Source organism: Grammomys surdaster, unplaced genomic scaffold, assembly GCF_004785775.1.
Source record: "Grammomys surdaster isolate TR1022 unplaced genomic scaffold, NIH_TR_1.0 256, whole genome shotgun sequence".
NCBI lineage: Eukaryota > Metazoa > Chordata > Mammalia > Rodentia > Muridae > Grammomys > Grammomys surdaster.
In genome coordinates this window covers 264,628-286,564 of record NW_021604697.1, presented here as the reverse complement: position 1 = coordinate 286,564, position 21,937 = coordinate 264,628, and the positions used below count along the sequence as shown (strand labels likewise).

Sequence of the window (21,937 nt, the reverse complement as noted above, 5' to 3'; positions counted from 1 at the left end):
CCTTCTCCTCCTCCTCCTCCTCCTCCTCCTCCTCCTCCTCTTCTTCTTCTTCTTCTTCTTCTTCTTCTTCTTCTTCTTCTTCTTCTTCTTCTTCTTCTTCTTCTTCTTCTCCTTCTCCTCCTCCTTCTTCTCCGTCGACTATTAAAAACAAGCCTCCAGATTCCACATCTGTTGCATTCATTCACTTTCTCCCATTAGATCCAAATCTTTTTTTCTTGGATGGAACTCAGGGACTCACAAATGCTAGGTGAGTGCTCTACACTGAGCAACACCCACCCCCAAGTTTCTCTTTCCATCCTTCCCTCACAGACATCCCTTGCAGGCTCTGATAGCTATGATTAAAACACTCCCACCTCCACCCCATACACAGTTCAACATCTCCAAAATGTCCATGTGTCTTAAAAATTGAATAAGTATCATAAGTAAGATTCTTAATTTTATCTTTTCATAAAATAATATTGCAGCTTATACGTGATGATGTCTTTATTTTTGTGAGATATTCTGTATCTGAAGATAAGACCTTGGAGCAGGCTAACAGGCCAGATGCCACCTTTCTCCTTTCTTTTCCTCTATCTTTTGCTTAAATTGATATCTGTTCAGTCATTCTAGTTTGAGTACTATTCTGCTGTCTTTCCTCTTTTCTACTTTCTTCTGCCTCCCTTTCTATCTCCTTTTTCTCTTCCCCGTCCTCCTCTCCTCTCCTCAGGATATGTGCACTAGTTCTTTGGTTCTCACTGATCAGACTTGGTTTTTGTTGTTGTCTTATAATTAAAAACAGCCCTTACAAGCTAGTGGCAGTGCCACCAAACAAAGTGAACCCTGAACACTACATCTTCTCTCCCTTTGGGATCCTGCATGTACATCCTGTGGAGGGCAGCGAGGCAATGACACTGGGCACTTGGCACCGAGACTCTGTTCTCTGGCACGAGCTCCAGCGCATCCCGTTCTTTAAGAATTGCCTCTTACGAAAGGCGTTGACCTGGTAGGTGATGGCAGGGTGGTCTTGGGTGGAGCAATGGATGAGGGAAATATGAAAACACTCACCTCTAACTTGTAGTTGGAAGAAAAATGTGAGGTTGTGTGGGCTGCATCGGATCCAGACTTTCCTGAAGACTCATCTTCTCTTGGCTATTCCTCATTTTGGAACTGGGATGCTTCATATTAGCAGGTGAGGTATTACAAACACGACTGCCATGGGCTTTTAAATGTTAAATACTGGGTATGATGGCGCATGCTTCTAGTTCCATATCTCAGAAGGCTGAGGCAGTAAGATCAAGAGTCTGAGATTGGCCTATGCTGCATAACAGATCCTATCATGTTTTTGGTTGTTTGGAGGTTTGGTTTTTGTTTTTGGTGTACATATGTGTATGTTGCAATGCTAGGAATTGAATCTTCAACATCCTAGGTAAGTGCTCTACCACTGAGCTACATCTCCTGTCTTCAAAACGTTGCGTCAATAACCAAAACAAAATTATCTGGACAAAAGGCATACCATGTCCATTCATAAAATTTTAAGATCTGAAAAACTCCTTAATTTTGTCATCCACAAATAATCACTAAGAGCATCATATTTTATTTTTCTAATTAGTCCTATTGCATATATAAAATATGATCATATGTTATATATGTTATATGATCATATGTTACATGTTATATAACCAGTATTCTGAGTATATCTCCATGTAACTACATGTTCTTTTGTATCAACTTGTCCTAAATACAACACAATTAATTACCAAGTCTGTGGGTCAAACTTAGGTATTTGAATCTAAAAATCCTTTTTTTTTTCCTGGATCTGAGGACCGAACCCAGGGCTTTGTGCTCTATCACGGAGCTAAATCTCCAAACCCTGAAAATTCTTCAATCTTTCCTCATCTCTCTCCCAAACATACCCACACTTTTTTGAAAATTGGTTATTATTTTATCACTTCTTTGCCTTTCTTTCATGATGCTTCAGGTATATTCGGTGATAGGAGTTGCAAGCTCAAATAGCCAGGGAGCTGAAACTGGAGATACTACAAGAATATAGTGATCAGACGCGAGATATTAGGGATCGTGGCACTGCAGCCTGAAGATTGTATCTGTAAAAGACAGTCACTTCTCAATTCCAACTAACTGACATTATAGAATATAGGTCTGATATCATCAGCTTACTTTATTTTTTTAGGATTTTCTGGAAATTTGCATTTCATGGTAAAATTTAAACTTTCAAAAATTAAATATAGTATTTTAGTTTTGTGTGTGTGTGTGTGTGTGTGTGTGTGTGTGTGTAAGTCAGAGAACAACTTGGGGGAGTCAGTTCTTTCCTTCCATTGTGTGGGACCTGGGGACTGGAGTTAGGTATTCAGGCTTAGTGGCAAGAACCTACCGAACCATCTTGCCAGCTCTAAAAATTTTTTAACTCTTTAAAATTTGAATACTACTTGCATTCAGATTTTAATAAAAAAAAAAAGTAAGGTTCAACTTTTAGCAGTATACACTGTAAACTTTTCAGTCTGATCTTGGTACATTGGTCACCAGTTTGCAGCCTCTTTAAGCTGTTACCATTCTCCAGACTTGCCTAGTTATCAAAATGTTTTTTGTTTTGTTTTTGTTTTCTGTTTCGTTTCTTGTTGTCTTACTTTGTTTTTGAGACAGGGTCTCATATACCCCAAGCTGGCCTGTAATTTGATCCCCAAGGGTGATGATTTGTATATGCTCTGCCCAGGAAGTGGCACTATTAGAAGTGTAGCCCTGTTGGGGTAGGTGTGTCACTGTGGGTGTGGGCATTAAGACCCTCATCCTAGCTGCCTGGAATGGAGTATTCTGCTAGCAGTCTTCAGATGAAGATGTAGAACTCTCAGCTCTTCCTACACCATGCCTGCCTGGATGCTGCCATGCTCCTGCCTTGATGATAATGGACTGAACCTCTGAACCTGTAAGCCAGCCCCAATTAAATGTTGTCCTTGAATTGGTCATGGTGTCTGTTCACAGCAGTAAAACCCTAACTAAGACACCAGGCAAAAGCTAGCTTTGGACGTCTTGCCTCAAGCTCCTAACATCTAGGATTGTTGGCGTGTGTCCCCATGCATGTTGATGGTGTAAATCTTGGATGGATTGATATCTGAATCTAGATCCTGAAAACCAGAAAGATAATTTACTCTTCAAGCCTCAAGTTAATGGTCTGCAAACTTCTGTAAGGATTTCAGCAACACAGTGCTAATAATGAGAACTAAATGAGATTATAGAAATAATATGTCATATTGAGTGCCTTTTAGGGGGTCCAGAATAGAGACTACATATTCATCCTCATCTTAAACATCCTGTTTATTTATTGGGGTTGTTCATATTTTTCAAGGAATCTCAAGAGCTTGGACTAGGGAGGGTAGAGAACAGGAGCAGCTTCCTTGGGGACAGTCAACTCTAGAGAAGCTGTGGTTTAATCACCTTTGATCCTAAAACACGCCTGTTGACCTTGACTGTTTAAGGACCTTTGGTTTTCCTTCTTCCCAGGAAGAAGTCTCTTGTCTTTTCACATCTTAGGACTTATCTGAGCCTCTCTTGAAAGAAAAGTCACTAGGTGTAAGCATATGTACATTCTCCAGGGCTTTTCCAGATAATTCCCCATCTGGCAACTTTCTGGTCTTAAGAAGCCACCATTGTCTCCTGAAAATATTACAGTCTTTGTACGCATTGGCTCAGTGTGCATTGAACTGGGTCGGGAAGAGTTGAAAGGTGTTGAAGGACCGATGGCTGGGACACCTGCTCTCACTGGCTTATTTCCTGATTCTAGGCTTCTTCAGGAGCTTCGTTCTGTGTCCTGGTTACCCAAGGAGCCAAATAGGTGCTATGAGCTGGTGGACCTGCAGAAGGCAATAGCCAAAGAGAACCACAAGGCTCTGCGAGTGCTCTGTCACTTTCTGAATCTCTGTACATCTATTCTTCAACTGGTAAGAGGCTCCATGTTATTGCGAGCCTTTTCTCCAACCCTGGGCTCTCCAGGATTTCATCCTTCTCTTGGTTAAGTTAATTCTGGGACCCCTGCTGTTGGATTAGACAAAAGTTTCTGCTTAGCAATAATAGTTTCTATTCTGTGATAGATGGATCAATAACAAGTGAGCAAAAGCTGGGACTCTAACTTTCCTTAAAGGTTGTTCCTGGCCTAAGACCAGGAAGGAGAAAATGTGTCTAAAGTGAATTAATAAGTAAATGAGAAAAAAGGAAGTCTAAACTTAAAAAAAAAACCTTTCTGTTTACCAAAAGACATAAAACACTTAAAAAGTAAACTGCAAATTTCAGTTGTCTTACAATTGATATAGAATTTACATTTACAATGTATAATGACATTGTGAGAGGAGGAAAACATTACAACACACACCAGTCACTTTACATCCCAATGTCAGACCCCCTCCTCCTAGTCCTCTGCCCACACAGATCCTCTCCCTGTTCCCCCTTCCACAAACAGAAATTGTATTTTTTTTATTTTATTTTTATCTTTTAGTTTATTTATTACTTATATTTATAAATTTTTTATTTTTATATGTATGGGTGTTTTCTTTACATATGTGTCTGGGCATGATATTTGTGCCTGTGGGGAGTGACCCCCCCATAGGGGCTACATATCAGATATCCTGAATATCAGATATTTACATTATTATAACAGTGGAAAAATTATGATTGTGAAGTCACAAGACCACCACATCATGGGGAACTGCATCAAAGAGTCACAGCAATAGGAAGGTTGAGAACCACTGTACCAGACTATGAAGGGCTACGAAGTGAGAAATACTAGACCTTGAGAGTATCAATAAAGCAAAGAAGATGACACTTCCCCACTTTTGAGGATGTATTTGTTTAGGGCTCAGAACACTGAGACCTGAGTTCTTACAGAACAGAAATACAATGTACAGATACCAGTCAGCTCTAATCATAGGCTCAATAGAGAATGGCAAGGAACAAGAGAGTCAAGGACCATCAGTTCTCTGTGGCCAAACATAGCTTTCTTGTATCTCTCTTAGGTTCCCCCATTGGACAAATGTAGAAACTTGAAAATTCTTAGCCTTTGTCAGTTTAAAATCTTCCTAGACTGAGAAGAACCCATAAAGAGACTCCTCACACCAGTTTCCCTTCAATTGAAAGTCTATGTCAGTTCCCATAAAGCGTGTAATAGAATATAAGATAACACTATATTTCTCAGCAGGCTCCATTAACCCAGACCTAATGGTTAGAGTCCAAATCCTGCAATTATTGCTGGCTTTGGTCATGCAATGTTTTTTGACTCTTTGCCTTGTGACACTCTCTATGTCCTATACTCAACTTTTTCTAATTGGGCTCTATCCTGGGGTTGGTTTGTTTGTCTTGAGGCATAGTCTCATAACTCAGGCTGACCCTTAGCTCCGGATTTTCTTGCCTACATCTTACAAATGTCAGGATTACAGGTATGTACCACCAAGTTCAGCTGCCTTATCCTGTGGTCTTTCCATAGGTAGGCCTGTCACATTAGCACATATGTCCTCTAAATATAAATCCTCTTATGTGGCTTCTCAAGTCATTAAAAAATATATGGAGTCAGTCTCTAGTAAAAAGGAGACTTGCACATGCATATCTAGGTTCTGGGTTCTAGACACCAAGGCCTTATTGTTTACAGGGACCAGTGAGTAGCTGCTTCACTTCCCATACTTTGTCTTCAGTGTGTTTCTTCTTTCTACTCTGAAAGATTCATGAAGACACATATCAAATGCAACAGGGCCTGCAGGAGCGAGTGCAAAACTGGAACAGGATCAGGAAAGGCCAAGGCTCCATATACCTTCAGAGGACGCTGTGCAGACATCTGGAAAAGAAGCTAAAGCAGGCAGAAACATGGTTGTTAAAGCTGGGAAAGTTTGCCCGCCTGATTGACTACATGATTTGTCAGAACCTTGTTTCCATCTTAGAAGATGAAGTATCTTCCTTTATAGCCAACACTCTGCAAGTGAGGTGGTGGGTGGGGTGGGAAGGCAATCAGAGACCAGACCATATAGGGGTGGGGTGTGCACTTTCATCTGACCCTACAACCACTCCTGATCCTTCTTTTACAGGCTCCAAGGCAAAACCCCTTTCTCTTATCACAGCTAGTCTTTGATGACAATGGCCAGTTGTCTCCTATGCCCTGTGTTGAATCTATAATTCAGTGTCTCGTTAAGAGCCTGCAGTCTGTCAAGACCTCTGCTCTAAAGGTTTTATACTTGGGCAGAGGGTGGGGCTCTTGGAATTCCTAGTCCTATCCTCTATGGAATCTGAAGTTTTCAGCCTGATTAGAATCTTATTGTTTCTGTCTTTCTATTCCTTCTCTGTCTCCTGACTTGAAGGTAATAAGGTCTATAGACCTGAGGACCTCCAGAGATCTCCTGTATTCTGAAGGTATTTAATAGGACTGAGATGGGATAGGAAGTCTGAATGGAGGGGAGGGGTACATGTAGACTGCAAATGTACATGTAGACAAGAGACTCAGCCAATACATGTCAGACCTGGGATGTAATAGGGCAGCTCTAAGCTGGACACTGTACATGCCTACTGGGAAATAGGAGAGTCTAGAGGGAGTTGTGCTCACTAATCCATGTGCTTATGTACATGTGCTTGCTAATTCATGTGTGTGATGGGTGTGTGTGTGTACATTGCACCCTGATTCACCTCAAATTCCGGGTTTTCTCCATTATCACTTGTACTTTATTTTCTGTTGAATTTGATTGCTATCCTAACGTGTGCTTGTCTGATGAACTCTGCTTGCTCAACTTCTGTTTTAGCTCATGTGACTGTTATATTTCTGATAAGGAAGTTCATCAGGGCTTTGAGATATTAATCCTCAACTTTTAGAAAAGCTTTAATTAAAAATGATATTTGTGCATTGGTGTTTTGCGAGGGTGCTGCATCTCTTGAAGCTGGAGTTTACAGACAGTTGTGAGCTTTCATGTGGGTGCAGGGAATTGACCATACTCTCTGCCTCCTGCTTGTAGTTTTGAGATGTGAGCTCTCAACTGTTCCTGCTGACATGCCTTTTTACCAAAAATACTGACACTAGCAATTAACCAGTTGGGAGAAGTCAGGCCCAAGGATAATTTCTTGGCATATTCAGTCAACATGCATCTGTTTCTCTCACTCTGTTTTGTCCTAAAAGTGCACTTCCCAGTTTCCTTGCAGCTAGACAGCCTATGTGATGTAGGTTCTGACAATTAGATTCATCTGAGTTTTCAATTCAGAATTAAATTGGAGAAATGGAGTAGAGGTTCCAGGGTCAGAGAGCAGTGTTAGAGAAGACAGTAGGTGACAGTTGAGCCAGGAGAAGCTGAGCCAGAGAAGACATTGTTAGGAGATGTTCTAGTTAGCCAGACTCTAGATACTCAGCCTATAGTATTTTTGCTTTTCTCATCTCTTAATTACTTTGAAACCCACTTAATAAGTTGTAATAATTTCCCTTTCTGCTTACACTAGACAAATTCTATTATCAGCATGTGAGTTCTGGATGATCCACTCCTCCTGTGGATTTGCTGTACTGTGTTAATTAATGTTGATGATGTATGTCTAGACCCATTTAGAAGCAGGGAACAGGAGCATAGTGTGTGGTGAGTGTGCATTCACGATAGAGAGGTTTGTGTAAGGTTTACAGAGTTCTTACGGACTATTATGTGTTCCACTAGACAACAAAGACCAGGATTCAAATGCGGAATTCCTGATGCCCAAGTTTCATGGAAAGGCCAGCGATGCTGTTCGTCTCTTCTGTGGCCCGAACGTAGGATATGTGTGGCCTTGGAAGTCTCATGCAATTACTGATGTCCTGGAAGTCCGTGGGCACCGGCTACGGGGTCAATATCTGCACCCCAATTATGATCATGTACAGGAGGACTTAGACAAGAATGCTAGAATCCAACAGGCGCTGGCTGTACAGCAGGCACTCCTGGAGGTGAGAGCAGAGGTTTGAGGAATGGGCTGCTGGCTGCCAGCTCCCACTATAGCTGCTAATTTCTGCTTTATACATCTTATTTGCCTATAGGACATGAAGCGGGAGGTGCAGGAATTCTGCAGTAAACACCAGTGGGTAGAAGGCATCTATGAGTTCCTGAAAGCCTGGACCTCTCAGAAGCTAGAAGACCTGAGAGGGTCTCCCATCTGTGACTATGTAAAACTAATAAGGCAGCTGAAAAAGTGGCAGGAACGTGTCTCCAGTATGCCTGTTGAGTTGCTGACAAAAGGCAAGTTATTGCTCCTGAGTGGCCGTGAAGTTCAAGAAGAGCTGGGTGAGTGCTTCTTGTCTTCCCTATGTCTTCCTTCCTTACCTCCATACACATGGGTTACCATGGGGTTAGAATATCATCCAGGAACCTTGGGCTCATGTCCCTCTTTGTACCGTTGGAGCCTTCTAAAGCTCTAGCTCCTAGCCCCCTTCTTTTTGCCATCAAAAGTATGGTTCTTTTTGCCTTTCCTGGATTCCAGTTTGGAATTCCCTGTATTCATTAGGAATCGTGGTCCAGTTAATGAAAACATTTCTATTCTTGTAAAGAAAGGTCAAACCAAATATGACTAAGAAGCTTAGCCTGAGTTTGGATTTCTTCATAGAGGGTCTTGGGAATCTAGGATACCCCTTTCCTTTTCTTTTTTTTTTTTATATTTATATTTTTATTTTATGTATATGAGTATACATTGTAGCTGCCTTCAGACACACCAGAAGAGGGCATCCGATCCCATTACAGATGATTGTCAGCCACCATGTGGTGCTGGGAATTGAACTCAGGACCTCTGGAAGAACAGTCAGTGCTCTTAACTGCTGAGCCATCCCCAGGATGCCCCTTTCTTGAGTGTAATGATGCTAAAATTTCTACCACCATCTGCGTGCATGAGGAGTTCTTCTCTGTTCCTGCCTCACGTTGCAGTCCTACCTCTGTGGACAGTGGCAAAGAGCACATGTTTCCCAGTTAAATGAAGACTCTTCTCATTGACAGCAGACACTCTGGTCCAGCTCAGTCTATTTTGAATATTTGGTCAGTTCAGAATTCTTAACACCACTGAATTTTATTCTCAAGTATTGTTTGCTCCATTTTGCTTCCACAGGAACCCTGGCACCAGGGCAGCCCACTGGGTTGTACAATATCTACAGAGCATAACACTCCCTTGCCTGGTCCTAGCCCTCTTGACATTGATGATTCTGGTGCTGCTGTATTGCAGGCTGGTGTAGCTAGGATGTATTCTGTGTGCATTTTTCCTTCTTTGTTTAAATATGTGTGTATGTTTGTGTGCTCGCGCATGTACAGGTGTGTGTGTAGTGCACAGTGTGCAGGGCGTGTAGGGTGTGCAAGTGCCAACGGAGGCTAGAAGAGGATATTTGATTCAATGGAGCTGGTGTCATGTCAACATGGGTGCTGAGAAACAAGCTTTGGTAGTCTACAAGAGCAGCAAGTTCCTTTAACCTTTGAGCCATTTCTCCAGCCCCGCCCTTCTCTGGATCAACACAACCATAGCTCCTATCGTCGTGGCAGCTCTTTGGGAGTTTAATGAAGTCTTTTTCTCACCTCTTGGGTTTGCCACCTGTCTTAGCTGATCACTTCTATGTTACCTTAGGATCCCTTATTTCCGACACAGAGACTGCATTGAGGCTCAGTGGGGTCAGTGTTCTGCTATCTGTGCTATCTCTGGTCATTTGGGATCAGGACTTGTAAATATTGGGTTCATCTCCTTTCTGCCACAACTCAGCACACTACAATTTTTACTATGCAATGACTGTTTACTACCAACACAGGGAATCATTTAAGGAACTTTTCCCAAAGTTCCATATAACAGTGGGACTAAAGAACACTCTGGTCTATTCCCTCTTCAGTCTATCTACTTTTCTTTTTGTTTCATTTTGTTGTTTTTGTTGTTATTGTTGTTATTGTTTTTCTAAGCATGGTTTCTCTCACTGTTTGGGAGCTCACTCTGTAAACCAGGCTGGCCTAGAAATCTAAGCTCTGCCTGCCCCTGCCTCCCAAGTGTTGGGATTCGAGCTTGCTCCCTAACCCTGAGTCCTCCTGTTATGTCACACTCTACTAGGTCAAGGCCAATTATTGATGTTCTTAGATCTGAGGACTCTGGCTTATAATCTCTTTCTTGTTATCTCACCTTTACTCTTTCTTACTTCCTGTGAGAAGTATGGCTCATGCTGTTGTATATTAGCTAAGTGCCTAGACTATGAACCATCCAGCCTCAGAGAGGTTTATGGTGGGGTAAATTAGGGAACCATTGCTTTGTTTCCTTAGGAAATATGGAGGCTGTTTTGATCCTCACACAGGCTCAACCATAGTACCTATTTACAGGAGTAAATATTGGACACATCAGACAGACACACACACACACAGAGACCTGCTTTCTTTATGAAGGTGGGAGCCTTTTGATAGCACCCGCCTGCCTAGCCATCCCAGCTATTGCTCCTTACTAGATGAACGCACAGACCTCATGAGTTTTTATGGACTTCCATCTTGTGGGCAGGGGTTTCTTCTAGCAAGGCAGGACTGGTTCATTTCCTCTCCTGGCCCTGATTTGGGCAGGGTTTTCTTTGATACTCCCCTAGGAGTCTTCATTTCTTTCTAGTTTGTAAACTCCAGGATCTTCTGACCTCTTCAAATTCAGAGTTCAGTTGTCCTGGTGTCCTAGCTCTGTTTCTCACTTGCTTTGTGATGTGAAACCACTCAGCTTTGGCTAATATGTCACGAGGGATTACAGGAAGAAAAATGAAATATTTTTTCTTTTCTTTTTCCTTTATTTTTTAATTCCTTTTAGAAGTGACTGATGTAGACAATACATTTTGATTTCCTCTTATTCTCTGTCTGCTTCAGTCTTCTAGCTGACCATCCTTGCTGTTAATTCTGCTCCTTTTCTTTCCAAATTCTCTTGAACAGAGAAAGGTAGAAATACATCACACCCAACTTATCACCAAGTCTTTCCCTTACTTCTTCCTTTTGATATCTCTCAAAGATTTTCCAGCTTGTGAGGCGCGCGTGTAATCCTCTCGCCAGCAAGAACGCACACGCACACACATCAAGATCCTTCCGTAGGAACACGTTTATTCCCAAAAACAAAATGGTGGAAGAAGACGCCAGGCCCGGGAAAAGCACTGCTTATATACCCTTAGAGAGGTGTATTCACCTCTGATTGGCTGCTTACTCGTTGCGCGCCAAAACGCCGTGGGATGGGCTTTAACTTTGGCGGGCTTTTACCATGGCACATGCGCAATTTACTTGTTTACTAGGAAAAATACCGGATGTCAGCGCCATCTTCCAATGGCGGATTTTGCCAGCACCCGCCGCGGCTTCCTACATCTGCCCCTTTTTTGTTTTATTGTAGAGGGTGGTAGATGAGATCCCTGGGAAGGTTTCGTAACTCCCATATTTGGGGGTCTCGCGGCGGGTCTGAGTCTCTTTGGAGGGCGGTGCTCAAACTCTTACCTGTCACTGGGTCAGCCTCCCCACCCGGGGCTGCCCTGTCTTAGGTGGCTGAGGCTTATCCATCCGCTCCGTTATTGACTTACCAGACCTTCTATCCGTGGAACGAACACCTTAGTGGGCAGGGACTGCGTATAGAAATGTTTGAGGCTTTACAGGCTGTCTTTACCAGAAGCCTTTGGGTACAGCGGCTGAGGAATCTGTCTACTGGCTATTTCCTTTTGTTTTGTTAAACAGGCACTGGTCAATGTCCCGTGTCTTAGGCTAGCTGACGTTTTTCCACGCCCAGCACCAATAGGGCTAACACCGAGGAAAGGCGAGCCACCCTGTCTTAGGCTACTAGGGATATACCCGCGCCCGGGTCATTGCCACTCGCTAATCCCGTCATGGGGTTGGCTTGCCATCAATTCCCCAGTTGTCCTCATGGTGTATATCTGGCATGTGGCGTCAGCCTATTTCCCGTCATTGGGACCAATGGCAGCTGGCCTGGAGACAAAAAGATGGAGCTGTCTATCTGGCTGTTCTTGGCCTGTCTAGTGTGGTACCAGTCATGACTCAAACTCAAGCCCGATCAAGCAAATTCCATCTTGGGGGAATAAGCGATCAAGGACTAATAGTTTAAGACAGTCTCCCTTACCCTATCAGGTGCAATGGAAGCAAGTCCTCTGAGTGCAAGGGCTAAGGGAAACAGAAAGAGATGCAAACACCCATCCCTGTGCAATGGAGTCATCTCCTAGGGGTGCAAGGGCTGTTTGCCTCAAAATTCAGGTACCACAGCTACACAGACAAGGACCAGCCAGGCCAAGACTCCTCACCGACCCAGTGTAATGGGCAAATTTTTTGGGATGCAACGGCTGATGGCCCAACATTTAGCACAACCACTAGTGAGGGGGAGACTACTTATTTTTGAAGCAGTGATAACCACACTGTAGGGGAAGCCCCTAGTTTTTTGGCCACAAGCGCCTGGCCAATAATAGCCTTGTCATGATTTTGTTGAGCTCTGAGTTTGCAAGCCAACCAAAAAATGAACACTAATCTGCAACATAGGGCATACCAAACAGGCCTACTCCCACCCACTTAAAAAAAAAGGAAAAGAAAAAGAAAAGAAAAAGAAGGCTGGAGAAATCTAGGGGGACAGTCCCTCAGTCAGGGACAGATCCACGAGCGTCGAGTTGATGTTCACCACAGCTGTTTTCAATTTTCTGAGTGTCTCATCGAAGTTTTTTGACCAATTTCCTGTAAGATATTGAAACAATTTTCTGGACAGATTAGTTACATTATGTCTGACTGGTATGGGTTTTGGAAAGGCAGATAATATGGTCCATCGTCGTTCCCCCGATATACTAGGAACCTGTATCCCTTGGATCAGCACAAGGGCTGTCATCAAAGTTTGGAGGGTCCGCTTGGGTGGCACCTTCTAATATCGCGAGTCGTCGTGTCAGCCGCTCTGGTAGCCAAAACGGGTTGTCTTCTTCCTGTGGAAAGATACAGACCGCTCCCCTGGCTTTTATTAAAATAGAATCTGGACTTTTTCATTGTCTGGTCAAGATGTCCTTTTATTTGACCATCTCTTTTGGCCTGTCAGGCTCTAAACAGTGACGGTCAGCAGCCGAATGGCCCTGACTGTCCAGATTTTTTTAAAAAATTGAGGGTAAAAAGTGTTTATCTATCCCTCATAAGTTAATTGTCAAGGGGAATTAGGACTAGCATCTCCCTTGAGAATATCCAACAGAGGTTTACATTCTTCTATGGTAAGCTGAAGATGAAGTTTTAGCCAATTACTATCTGTTAACTTGAGAATCATTAAAAGTAAACTATTTTTTGTATGTACACCTGTAAGCCAGAAGATGGCACTAAATCTCACTACGAATGGTTGTGAGCCACCATGTGGTTGCTGGGAATTGAACTCTAATATTTTTAGTTGTGAGTCCAGCCTTTAACGGCGGAACCATCTCTCTAGCCCCAATTATCTACACTTATTGAAATTTAATGTGTCACAATTGAATTCCCAGATATTGAAAAGATACTGCCTTTGAATCTTTTCTGGAGTAACAAGTATTCTAAAATCTTAAAGCTCATTGTACTAGAGCAAAGGCTTGTAGAAAAACTCTTTTAGAGAGATCAGCCAATAAAATATACAGTGAATAATATACACTGAGAGATTTAAACGCTTTAACCTTTTGTATTAAAGCAACAACAAATTTTTTAAGGCCATTAATCATTCTTTGAGGCAAGCTTTTTTAATGAATGGCTTCATGGGCTCTCAAAAATCACAAGCAATTTCACTTAATGTAAACCTCTCACCTTTACCAGGAGGTAAAGGAACTGTGTAAAACAATCTTCTAAACCTATAATAATTTTATATGTATTTACTTGAATGGCAGCTGGAGTAGGCAAGTCAGGCTGTAGTGCCCCATTAGCTTTATAAATCTTAAATTTGAACTTTGTTTTTGGTTTGGTTTGTTTTTTTTTGTTTTGTAGACCAGGCTGGCCTCGAACTCAGAAATCTGCCTGCCTCTGCCTCCCAAGTGCTGGGACCAAAGGCATGCGCCACCACTGCCCAGCTCTTAAATCTAAGCTTCTGCTTCACCCACTTTGTACAAAGTCTTGATTCAAATGTAAATGTTTTTAATCTTGGCCTATATCCTGAGGCCTGGCCCAAGGATTATCCTTTCTGCACCAAGGACAGGTTTGTCAGGTAACCTTGGTCACCTGACTGTTGTTCAAGCCTCTGTTCTTGGGACAGTCACTTTAAAAACTATCTAAATTTCTACATTTAAAACACCCCCCATCCCTATGGCTCTGTGTAAGCTATGGCCAGATCTTGATTGTATGAGGGTGTAATTTCATCGTAAAGACGAATGTATCTAAGTCTGTCTTTGCTTGTATGGTCTGAGGGCTGTGTAGGCAGTTTAACCTGATTAGCATCACACTGACCTTCTCTTACAAGCATGTTAAGATCTCAATCTACGTGCCTGTCTGAGCATTCATCATGGCACTATGATTTTTACTAGTACCACTCGAATCTGAGTTCCAAATCAAGTAATTTCCTGACAAAATAGTCAACTCTGTTCTATCCTCTTCTCAACCATAAACATGGATGAGTCAAAGAATTCCAAACTCACAATTGGACTGCCAACTGTAGCCAATGGAATACTGGCAGTTTAACTAACTTTTTAAATTTCTTTTGTAACATTAGAGTATAACCATTAATTTTGAGAAGCAAAAGCAAAACCAATTTAAACAATCTATTTTCTCTAAAATCAACACCAAGTAGACTACCCCTATACTACAAAGTTTTGTTGCCAATTTTTACATATAAATGCATGAAGCAGCTTTTACTATCTCATTGAAGAGATATTGGTTTAAAATCTTATTTTTTATACATCTGGTTTCTGAATGACTCTAACCCTGAGTTAGTTTTGCGCCAACTTCCGTTACCAAAGTTGTAAATTTCTAATTACACCCAATAATTTAAGCCAATAGTCTATAACCAAGACATGTAGAACGTTTTTATACTTTTAAAACCAATTAGAAACAACAATGAAGTGGCTATATATCTTATTTTTAGATCAAACAAAATTTGTTGCTTTTTCTAGCTGTAATTTCAAGAGAAAAGCACCTTGTCACAGAGATTTTTCTAAGACAAAACAACTCTTAGCTTCCTTATAAAACCCAAAATGCTGCTGATCTCTTTTAAAAGCAGCTTATGCCAACTTCAATTCCTGAAAAGGCTTTTTTAGCTCAGCTCAACTCTTAGCTACAGGTGTAGCTGATCAGTCTCTGCTGTGTAAATTAAGACTGTCTTTGAAACAAAGTTAAACTAGCCCAAAGGTTGGATCAAGCAGTTTTAACCATCTTTCTTTTTGAACATGTAACAAACACAGAACATTTAGACAATGAAACAAAAAGCAAACACAAACATGTGGACATTGGCGCGCCAAGGACAGACAACAAAGAAGGACATCTTAGAGCTACAGAGAATTTCAGGACATCTCCCGAATTCTCTGTTTCTAGATGAACTCTGAAATAGCCTTTTCATTCTTTTTTGTTGACACAGCTCAGAGAGAGGACACCTGTATTTTTAAAACCCTTTCTCTCTCTCTCATATTCAAGATGTAACTTTTCATCTCGTTCATTGGAGATGTAGCAGGCAGCTATTGTAACACTTCAATACCCTGCTTTCTAGTTTTTTAATTCTTTTTAACCCTGCTCTTTCTACCTGAAGCAGCTTTTAGACTGCAGTCAATGTCTGTTTAGAATTCTCCTGACCTATGTTTTGCTGTCACCTCCTAGGCAAAATAGGCACTGGGTCAATATCTCATTCACCTAGACTGTATCCCCCGAAACACTCTTCTTGCAAACACAGCCTCCAAATAACCATCACTAGTGCCAGCACTCGATCTCGCAGCGGCAACCGTTCATCTGGATGGTATCTTTCCTCCTCATAGCGGGCTGCCTGTTCATCTAAATCTTCTTCAGAAAGACTTAGCTCCTCTGACTCAGAGCTATCAAACCGTAAAAACCCCGGCTCCTTTACCAGATAAAGAGGTTTCTTTTCTAGGGCTTTTTCGCCTTTTCTACTTTTCTCACCCAGGGCGTCCTTTCCCTGACCTTTCACCCCCTCGGATCGAGGGCCCTTGGGGGGGCCTAATTTCTTCGACATGTCTTTTTTCCCTTTTTCTTTCTAGTTTCTAAGCGCTTCTTTTCCTCTGTTTCTGACATGTTGGCCTGTACTCCGCCTAGCACTGTCTGGGCCGCCGCTACAGTCGAGCGGCTCTCATCCTGCAAAACCAGAAGGAAAAGTACCAGCACTGCCTGGGGAGGGAGACGAAATAATTCAAGTCCAAACATGTCTCTCAGAGATTTTTACCTTGTTCTACGGTTCTGGATCTGCTCCATGCGTGGAGGGTCTTCTTAAACAGCGCCGGCGATGGTGGATTCTCCCGGGTTTCTCGGCACCAACTGTGAGGCGCGCGTGTAATCCTCTCGCCAGCAAGAACGCACACGCACACACATCAAGATCCTTCCGTAGGAACACGTTTATTCCCAAAAACAAAATGGTGGAAGAAGACGCCAGGCCCGGGAAAAGCACTGCTTATATACCCTTAGAGAGGTGTATTCACCTCTGATTGGCTGCTTACTCGTTGCGTGCCAAAACGCCGTGGGATGGGCTTTAACTTTGGCGGGCTTTTACCATGGCACATGCGCAATTTACTTGTTTACTAGGAAAAATACCGGATGTCAGCGCCATCTTCCAATGGCGGATTTTGCCAGCACCCGCCGCGGCTTCCTACACCAGCTCATCTCCATCCAGCTCTTGGATGCAAGGAGCCCTAACACTTGATCACATCATTGCCATGTGACAGTACTGCTGCACTCCCACAGGATCCTCCTGGTATCACAGTAGCAGCATTCAGTGGCCTGGTGGTTATTACCACCAAGGGAGGTACTCTGTTCAGCATATGTGCTCTTCAAAAGTTCCTTCGTGATAGGTTTCATCAGTTTCATCTCTTGTTGCCTAATTCTCTTGTATACTCTTTCCAAGTCTCTGAATGTGCCATCACAGTGGATCACAATTGTTTGCCCTCCAAAGTCACTCTCGGTATAACATTATATAGTGTATTGTAAAAGGAATTACAAATCCTAGCTAACCCATATAAAAGACACATGATCCAGGTATTTTATTTATGAGTTTGGAGCTGTTCTAACTTACATCCCAGCCATACGTTCCTTGTTACTTGCTGTTTCTCCTAGTCACATGCTCATGGTCAATCTCCTCTTATGGTGGCTTCCTCTTCTGTTAGTCTCCTCTTTTCTGTCTCTCCTCTCTCTACTTGCAACCCCCAGCCAGGTAACTGAAAACCTACTTACCTCTACCTACTGCCCAACCATAGGCTTTAGCCTTTTGTTGATGTGTGTGTGTGTGTGTGTGTGTGTTAGCAGAACATTGACCCCACTGGGCCTGTGTGCAGTTTCTATGTTGGAAATAAGGGATCCTAAGGTAACTTGAGGAGTAAGGTTACATAACATCATTTGGTGTATGTAAGGTTCTCCTCATCTGGGGCCAACCAGATCTTGGGCCAGTATTTAGCATTTGAATATACAGCAACACCAGTTCAACCCACTACATTATATAATATAAAATAAAATTATAGTATCATATATGATATATGTGTATACTACAGACTGCATGTATACATATCTAACTCTATATTGTTTGTAACCTGAACTATAATGGAGCAAAGCAAAGCTCTCTAAGTATGAATCATTATTCCACATTGCATAATGTGGACCAAGTATTGTTAACCTCTCTGAGGTTTATTCATAAAATAAGTATAAACAACAATACATATTCAAAGGGAGTCTATGAGGGTAAAGCAAGTTAATGCATGTGAAGTACTTGAAATAATGTCTGATATATAATAAGTACTTAGTACTGGATTTGTGGTATATAATATCTTTATATTGCATTTTGATATCCTATGCCTATTTTAACACAACTAAAGTTGAGAAGTTATTACAGCATTGCAGCATGTCAGAGTTTATTTTTTCTTTTTTTAGTAGTATTTAAAATAGTGATACCTTTTATAACTAGTGAGATCTTAAGAGCCAGTGAATTATATCCTATGGCTATTATTCCTAACTTCTTTGTAAAAAATTATACTTGGGGCTGGAGAGCTAGCTTAGTGGGGAGGTGTGTGTATACTGTTGTTCCAGAGGGTCTGAGTTTGGTTCCCAGTATCCCAGGTATATATCCAGGAAATCAAATCTATCTGGCTTCCTCTGGCACCTACAATTCCTTGCACATACCCCAACCAACCAACCACACACACACTCACACACACACACACACACACACACACACACTCACTCACTATACAATTAAAAGTAATAAAAATAAAAATTAGAATTGCATTTATACATTTCTTTTGTGTGTGCTCACGTGCCATGGTGCATGTATGCACAAGCATGAGTATGTGGGTGGGAAAGTCAGAGGACATTCAAGAGAGTCACTCTCTCCTTCTACAATGAGGGTGCTGAGGATTGAACTCAGGTTGTCAGGCTTGCTGGCAAGCACCTTTACCCACCTGAGACATCACTACAGCCCCTTATTCCTGCTTCCTGAGACAATGAATTTGTACTTATTAAGAGTAGATTATCTTCTAACCCTATATCCACCCCAACTGCTTTTCTTAAATCTGCAAAAGCAAAAGATAGGCTGGGCTTGGTAGAACATGAGAGTAAAACCATGTATTCAAAAGACCAAAACCAAACCAATCAAAAAGAAACATAAAAAGGCAGTTTTAATCCTTCTTGGTGTCCCTTCCATTAGAAGAAGGAAAGACTCCAAAGGAATACAGACAAGGATTCATGAATGTGTACTTCCATGTTGCTTGGAGTGTTAGAACTGTTCATGCATTCAATTCAATACTCTCCTCTTCAGAGATCTCCTCAAGCCTTCTCAGGGCCCACTTCCCTTCACTGTGCAGAGCTGGGTGCTCCAGGCAGTTCAGAGGATTTACCACACTATGAGAACCCCTTTATGTCTATATGCTTACCTCTATTGTCATATTATGAGCAAATGTCCTGTCTTGTTCATTCTCTCTTGTATATTAATTTTTATATGATTACTTCTATGCATCCCCTAATGCCATATTCTCTTATTTTCAGAATCCAAGTTAAATAACTTGAGGAAGAACATTCTTGATCAGGTGCAAAATGAATGCTGGAGCCGTAATCAGCAGCTGATGACAGAACTGACAGAGTTTTTGCGGGTCTTCCAAACCATCAACTCAGACATCCATGCCATTGCACAGTGCTCCCAGAAGGTGAGCTCTCCTCAGCCTTTCCTCCTCATATATCCTGGGCCTGGCTTATGTGAAGGCCCACTCTTCTTTAGCACACTCTTCTTTAGATCTTTGTTGAGTTCTTTACAGGGTTTGACAATCTTAAGCCATGCTTGCATTACATCATCTGTCCTTGCTGATTCTTGCCCTGTTTATGTGGTGCTCTGCTTCCTCATATCAGGAACAGACCCCAAAGAATCAAGAGAGAATCTTGCTTTAAGACATTAGTTCTCAATATGTGGGTCATGCCACCTTTAGGGATCAAAGAACCCTTTTATGGGGGTCACATATCAGATATTTATATTATGATTCTTTTTTTTTGTTGTTGTTTTTTTGAGACAAAGTTTCTCTGTGTAGCTCTGGCTGTCCTGGAACTCACTCTATAGACCAGACTGGCCTCAAACTCAGAAATCCTCCTGCCTCTGCCTTCCAAGTGCTGGGATTAAAGGCGTGCACCACCACTGCCTGGCTATATTATGATTCTTAACAGTGAAATTACAGTTATAAAGTAGCAACAAAAATAATTTTATGGTTGGGGTCACCACAACATGAGGAACTATATTAAAGGATCACAGCTTTAGGAAGGTTGAGAACCACTGCTTTCAAAGATGTATCTTGGGACAATTGGTCCATGAGGTATATATTATCCTGTCATCAGATCTGGGAGATAAGAACTAGACTTTCTTTAAGACCTGAATCAAAAGCAAGTCTGATCCTAGAAAGTCCTCCTAATCTCAAATGGTTTAAAGGCTGGAGCTAGGTTTGGAGCCTCTAGATGCCCACTCTGGAAGATGGAATTTCTATTTGAGGGTGAGTCCAAACAAGTAAGCAGGGTTGTTGGGGTGCTGGTCTCATGCTGTCACCTCTGCAGCTGAATGAAGCCAATGAGCAATACTGCCAGCTAGAGGAGCAAGTGGAATATGTCCGATCACTCCATGACCTCATCCGAAACCACTGTGCCCTTTTCATCACTGAGAATGAGACTCTAGACATCGCGGTAAGAGAACACTGTGAGGAACCATTCAATCTCTCCTGGCCTCCCTCCTCTATAACCACATCTCAACTGTCCTCTGCTTGCCCCACAGCTTCTGGATTTATGGGAGGCATTTCAATTTGAAAGAAGCCAGGTTTCAGAGTTCCTGCTCAGCAAGCGACATGCCATTGTGCCCAGGCTGCAGCAGCTGATGGCAGCAGCGTTGGCAGAGCTTGAAGGCCTGCTAGCGAAGGCACTGTCTGGTCCCTTTATGGATCCTTCACAAGAACAGAGGAGCACTGAGCAGCAGCTTGGTGCCTTGGAACAGCAGTTCCTGAACACACTCAATAACTTCAATGCCCTATGCAATGCTTACCACACCTTCACTGGTATTGATTGTCACTGTCTCCACGTTTACCCTGGGATGGACCCTCCAACTAAGATAAGGGTTGGGACTTGGGGTCTTGTGTCTTCTGTGATTCAAAGCAAGCCTTGGGAATCATATACCTCCCCTGGTCTCTTTCATAATCGGAGGACAAAACCTTCATTTGTTATATGTCTCAGCTGTTACCTTAGTGGATACAGGAAGTTCACAGTCTGGTAGGGAAAGCAAACAGCTTAATGTTTCATTAGAATGTGATGGGGCCAGGGTTGAATGCTGATTCAGAAGAAATGTGTACACTCATTGTAAAATGTAACCTGTGTGTAGCCTTGGTCAGTGTTGTCCTATTGTAAGCAGCAGGTCATAGATAAGAATAGTGGAGATAAGATCTTGATGTGATTGCTGACCACTGCCTCCAGCCAACATATCTAGAGAAAAGGACGGCGAGTTTCACTATTGTACAGGAGGGGATCAGGTCCGAGCTGCTGATTGGAGACCAGCTTTCTTAACAGGTGTACAACTAGGCTGGTTCCCTTCTGCTCAGGCTCTTTTCCCATATGCAGTCACTTACCTCTTGAAAGGGTGCATTATGAGTTGTTCCTTAGTCAGTTATCAACTGGGCCTTTGGGCTAGGTGGGCTGAGAGATGCTCTAGAACTCTAGAACCATCCTTCATCAGGAACTTTTTTTTTTCAGAGTACTAAGAAGCCTTCAGTCCATTTTCTAACTGATGTCAACCATAGACTCAACCCTTCCTGTTAGGAGTTTGGATTGTTGGTGGAAAAACAGGGTAGAGGACTCAGGCCATGTGGTGCTAGACCCGAGGAACTGCATTAGCAGTGTGTGCACTTCCTTCTGTTCCCAACTCCTCACCTAATCCTAATTTTTTAAAAAAAATATTGTAGTACTTTAGATCCTGATGATTTAATAACCATCCTCAATTTCTGAGCGTTCATTCACTTACCATTCATTCAACACTTACTTGCTTAGTGTCTATGTACTGAGCTTAAAGTACACCAACAAACAAATGGCAAACCATCTATTGTAATGGAACCAGTATTGCAGCTAGAGAAGAAAGATGATAAATAATAATTATCAAACATAGCTAAATTACATAACATATTAGAAAGTGAGAGGTAACAACGTAGGGGGGAACAGCAGAACAAGAAAGAGTGTCTGAAAATTCCAGATGGTTAGAGAACAGTGTTTTATGGGATAGCCTGCATAGGCCTCATGAAGAAGGTACTGTTGCATCGAGCACTTGGAGTTGGAGGTGGTGATGGTGTGAGTGGTGTTTCTTTGTGGCCAGA

General features: G+C 42.2%; 1 protein-coding gene across 1 annotated transcript in view; it reads left to right on the top strand.

The window, feature by feature from the left end:
• The window catches only part of Dnhd1 (dynein heavy chain domain 1), a 61,728-nt gene that overhangs the window by 5,983 nt on the left and 33,808 nt on the right, over nucleotides 1-21,937 (top strand). The window contains 11 exon segments of the mRNA XM_028775571.1: nucleotides 779-982; nucleotides 1,058-1,168; nucleotides 3,773-3,929; nucleotides 5,696-5,950; nucleotides 6,057-6,194; nucleotides 6,327-6,378; nucleotides 7,653-7,915; nucleotides 8,006-8,249; nucleotides 19,098-19,255; nucleotides 20,145-20,291; nucleotides 20,293-20,635. Of these exon segments, the coding sequence (XP_028631404.1) occupies nucleotides 779-982; nucleotides 1,058-1,168; nucleotides 3,773-3,929; nucleotides 5,696-5,950; nucleotides 6,057-6,194; nucleotides 6,327-6,378; nucleotides 7,653-7,915; nucleotides 8,006-8,249; nucleotides 19,098-19,255; nucleotides 20,145-20,291; nucleotides 20,293-20,635 (2,072 nt within the window).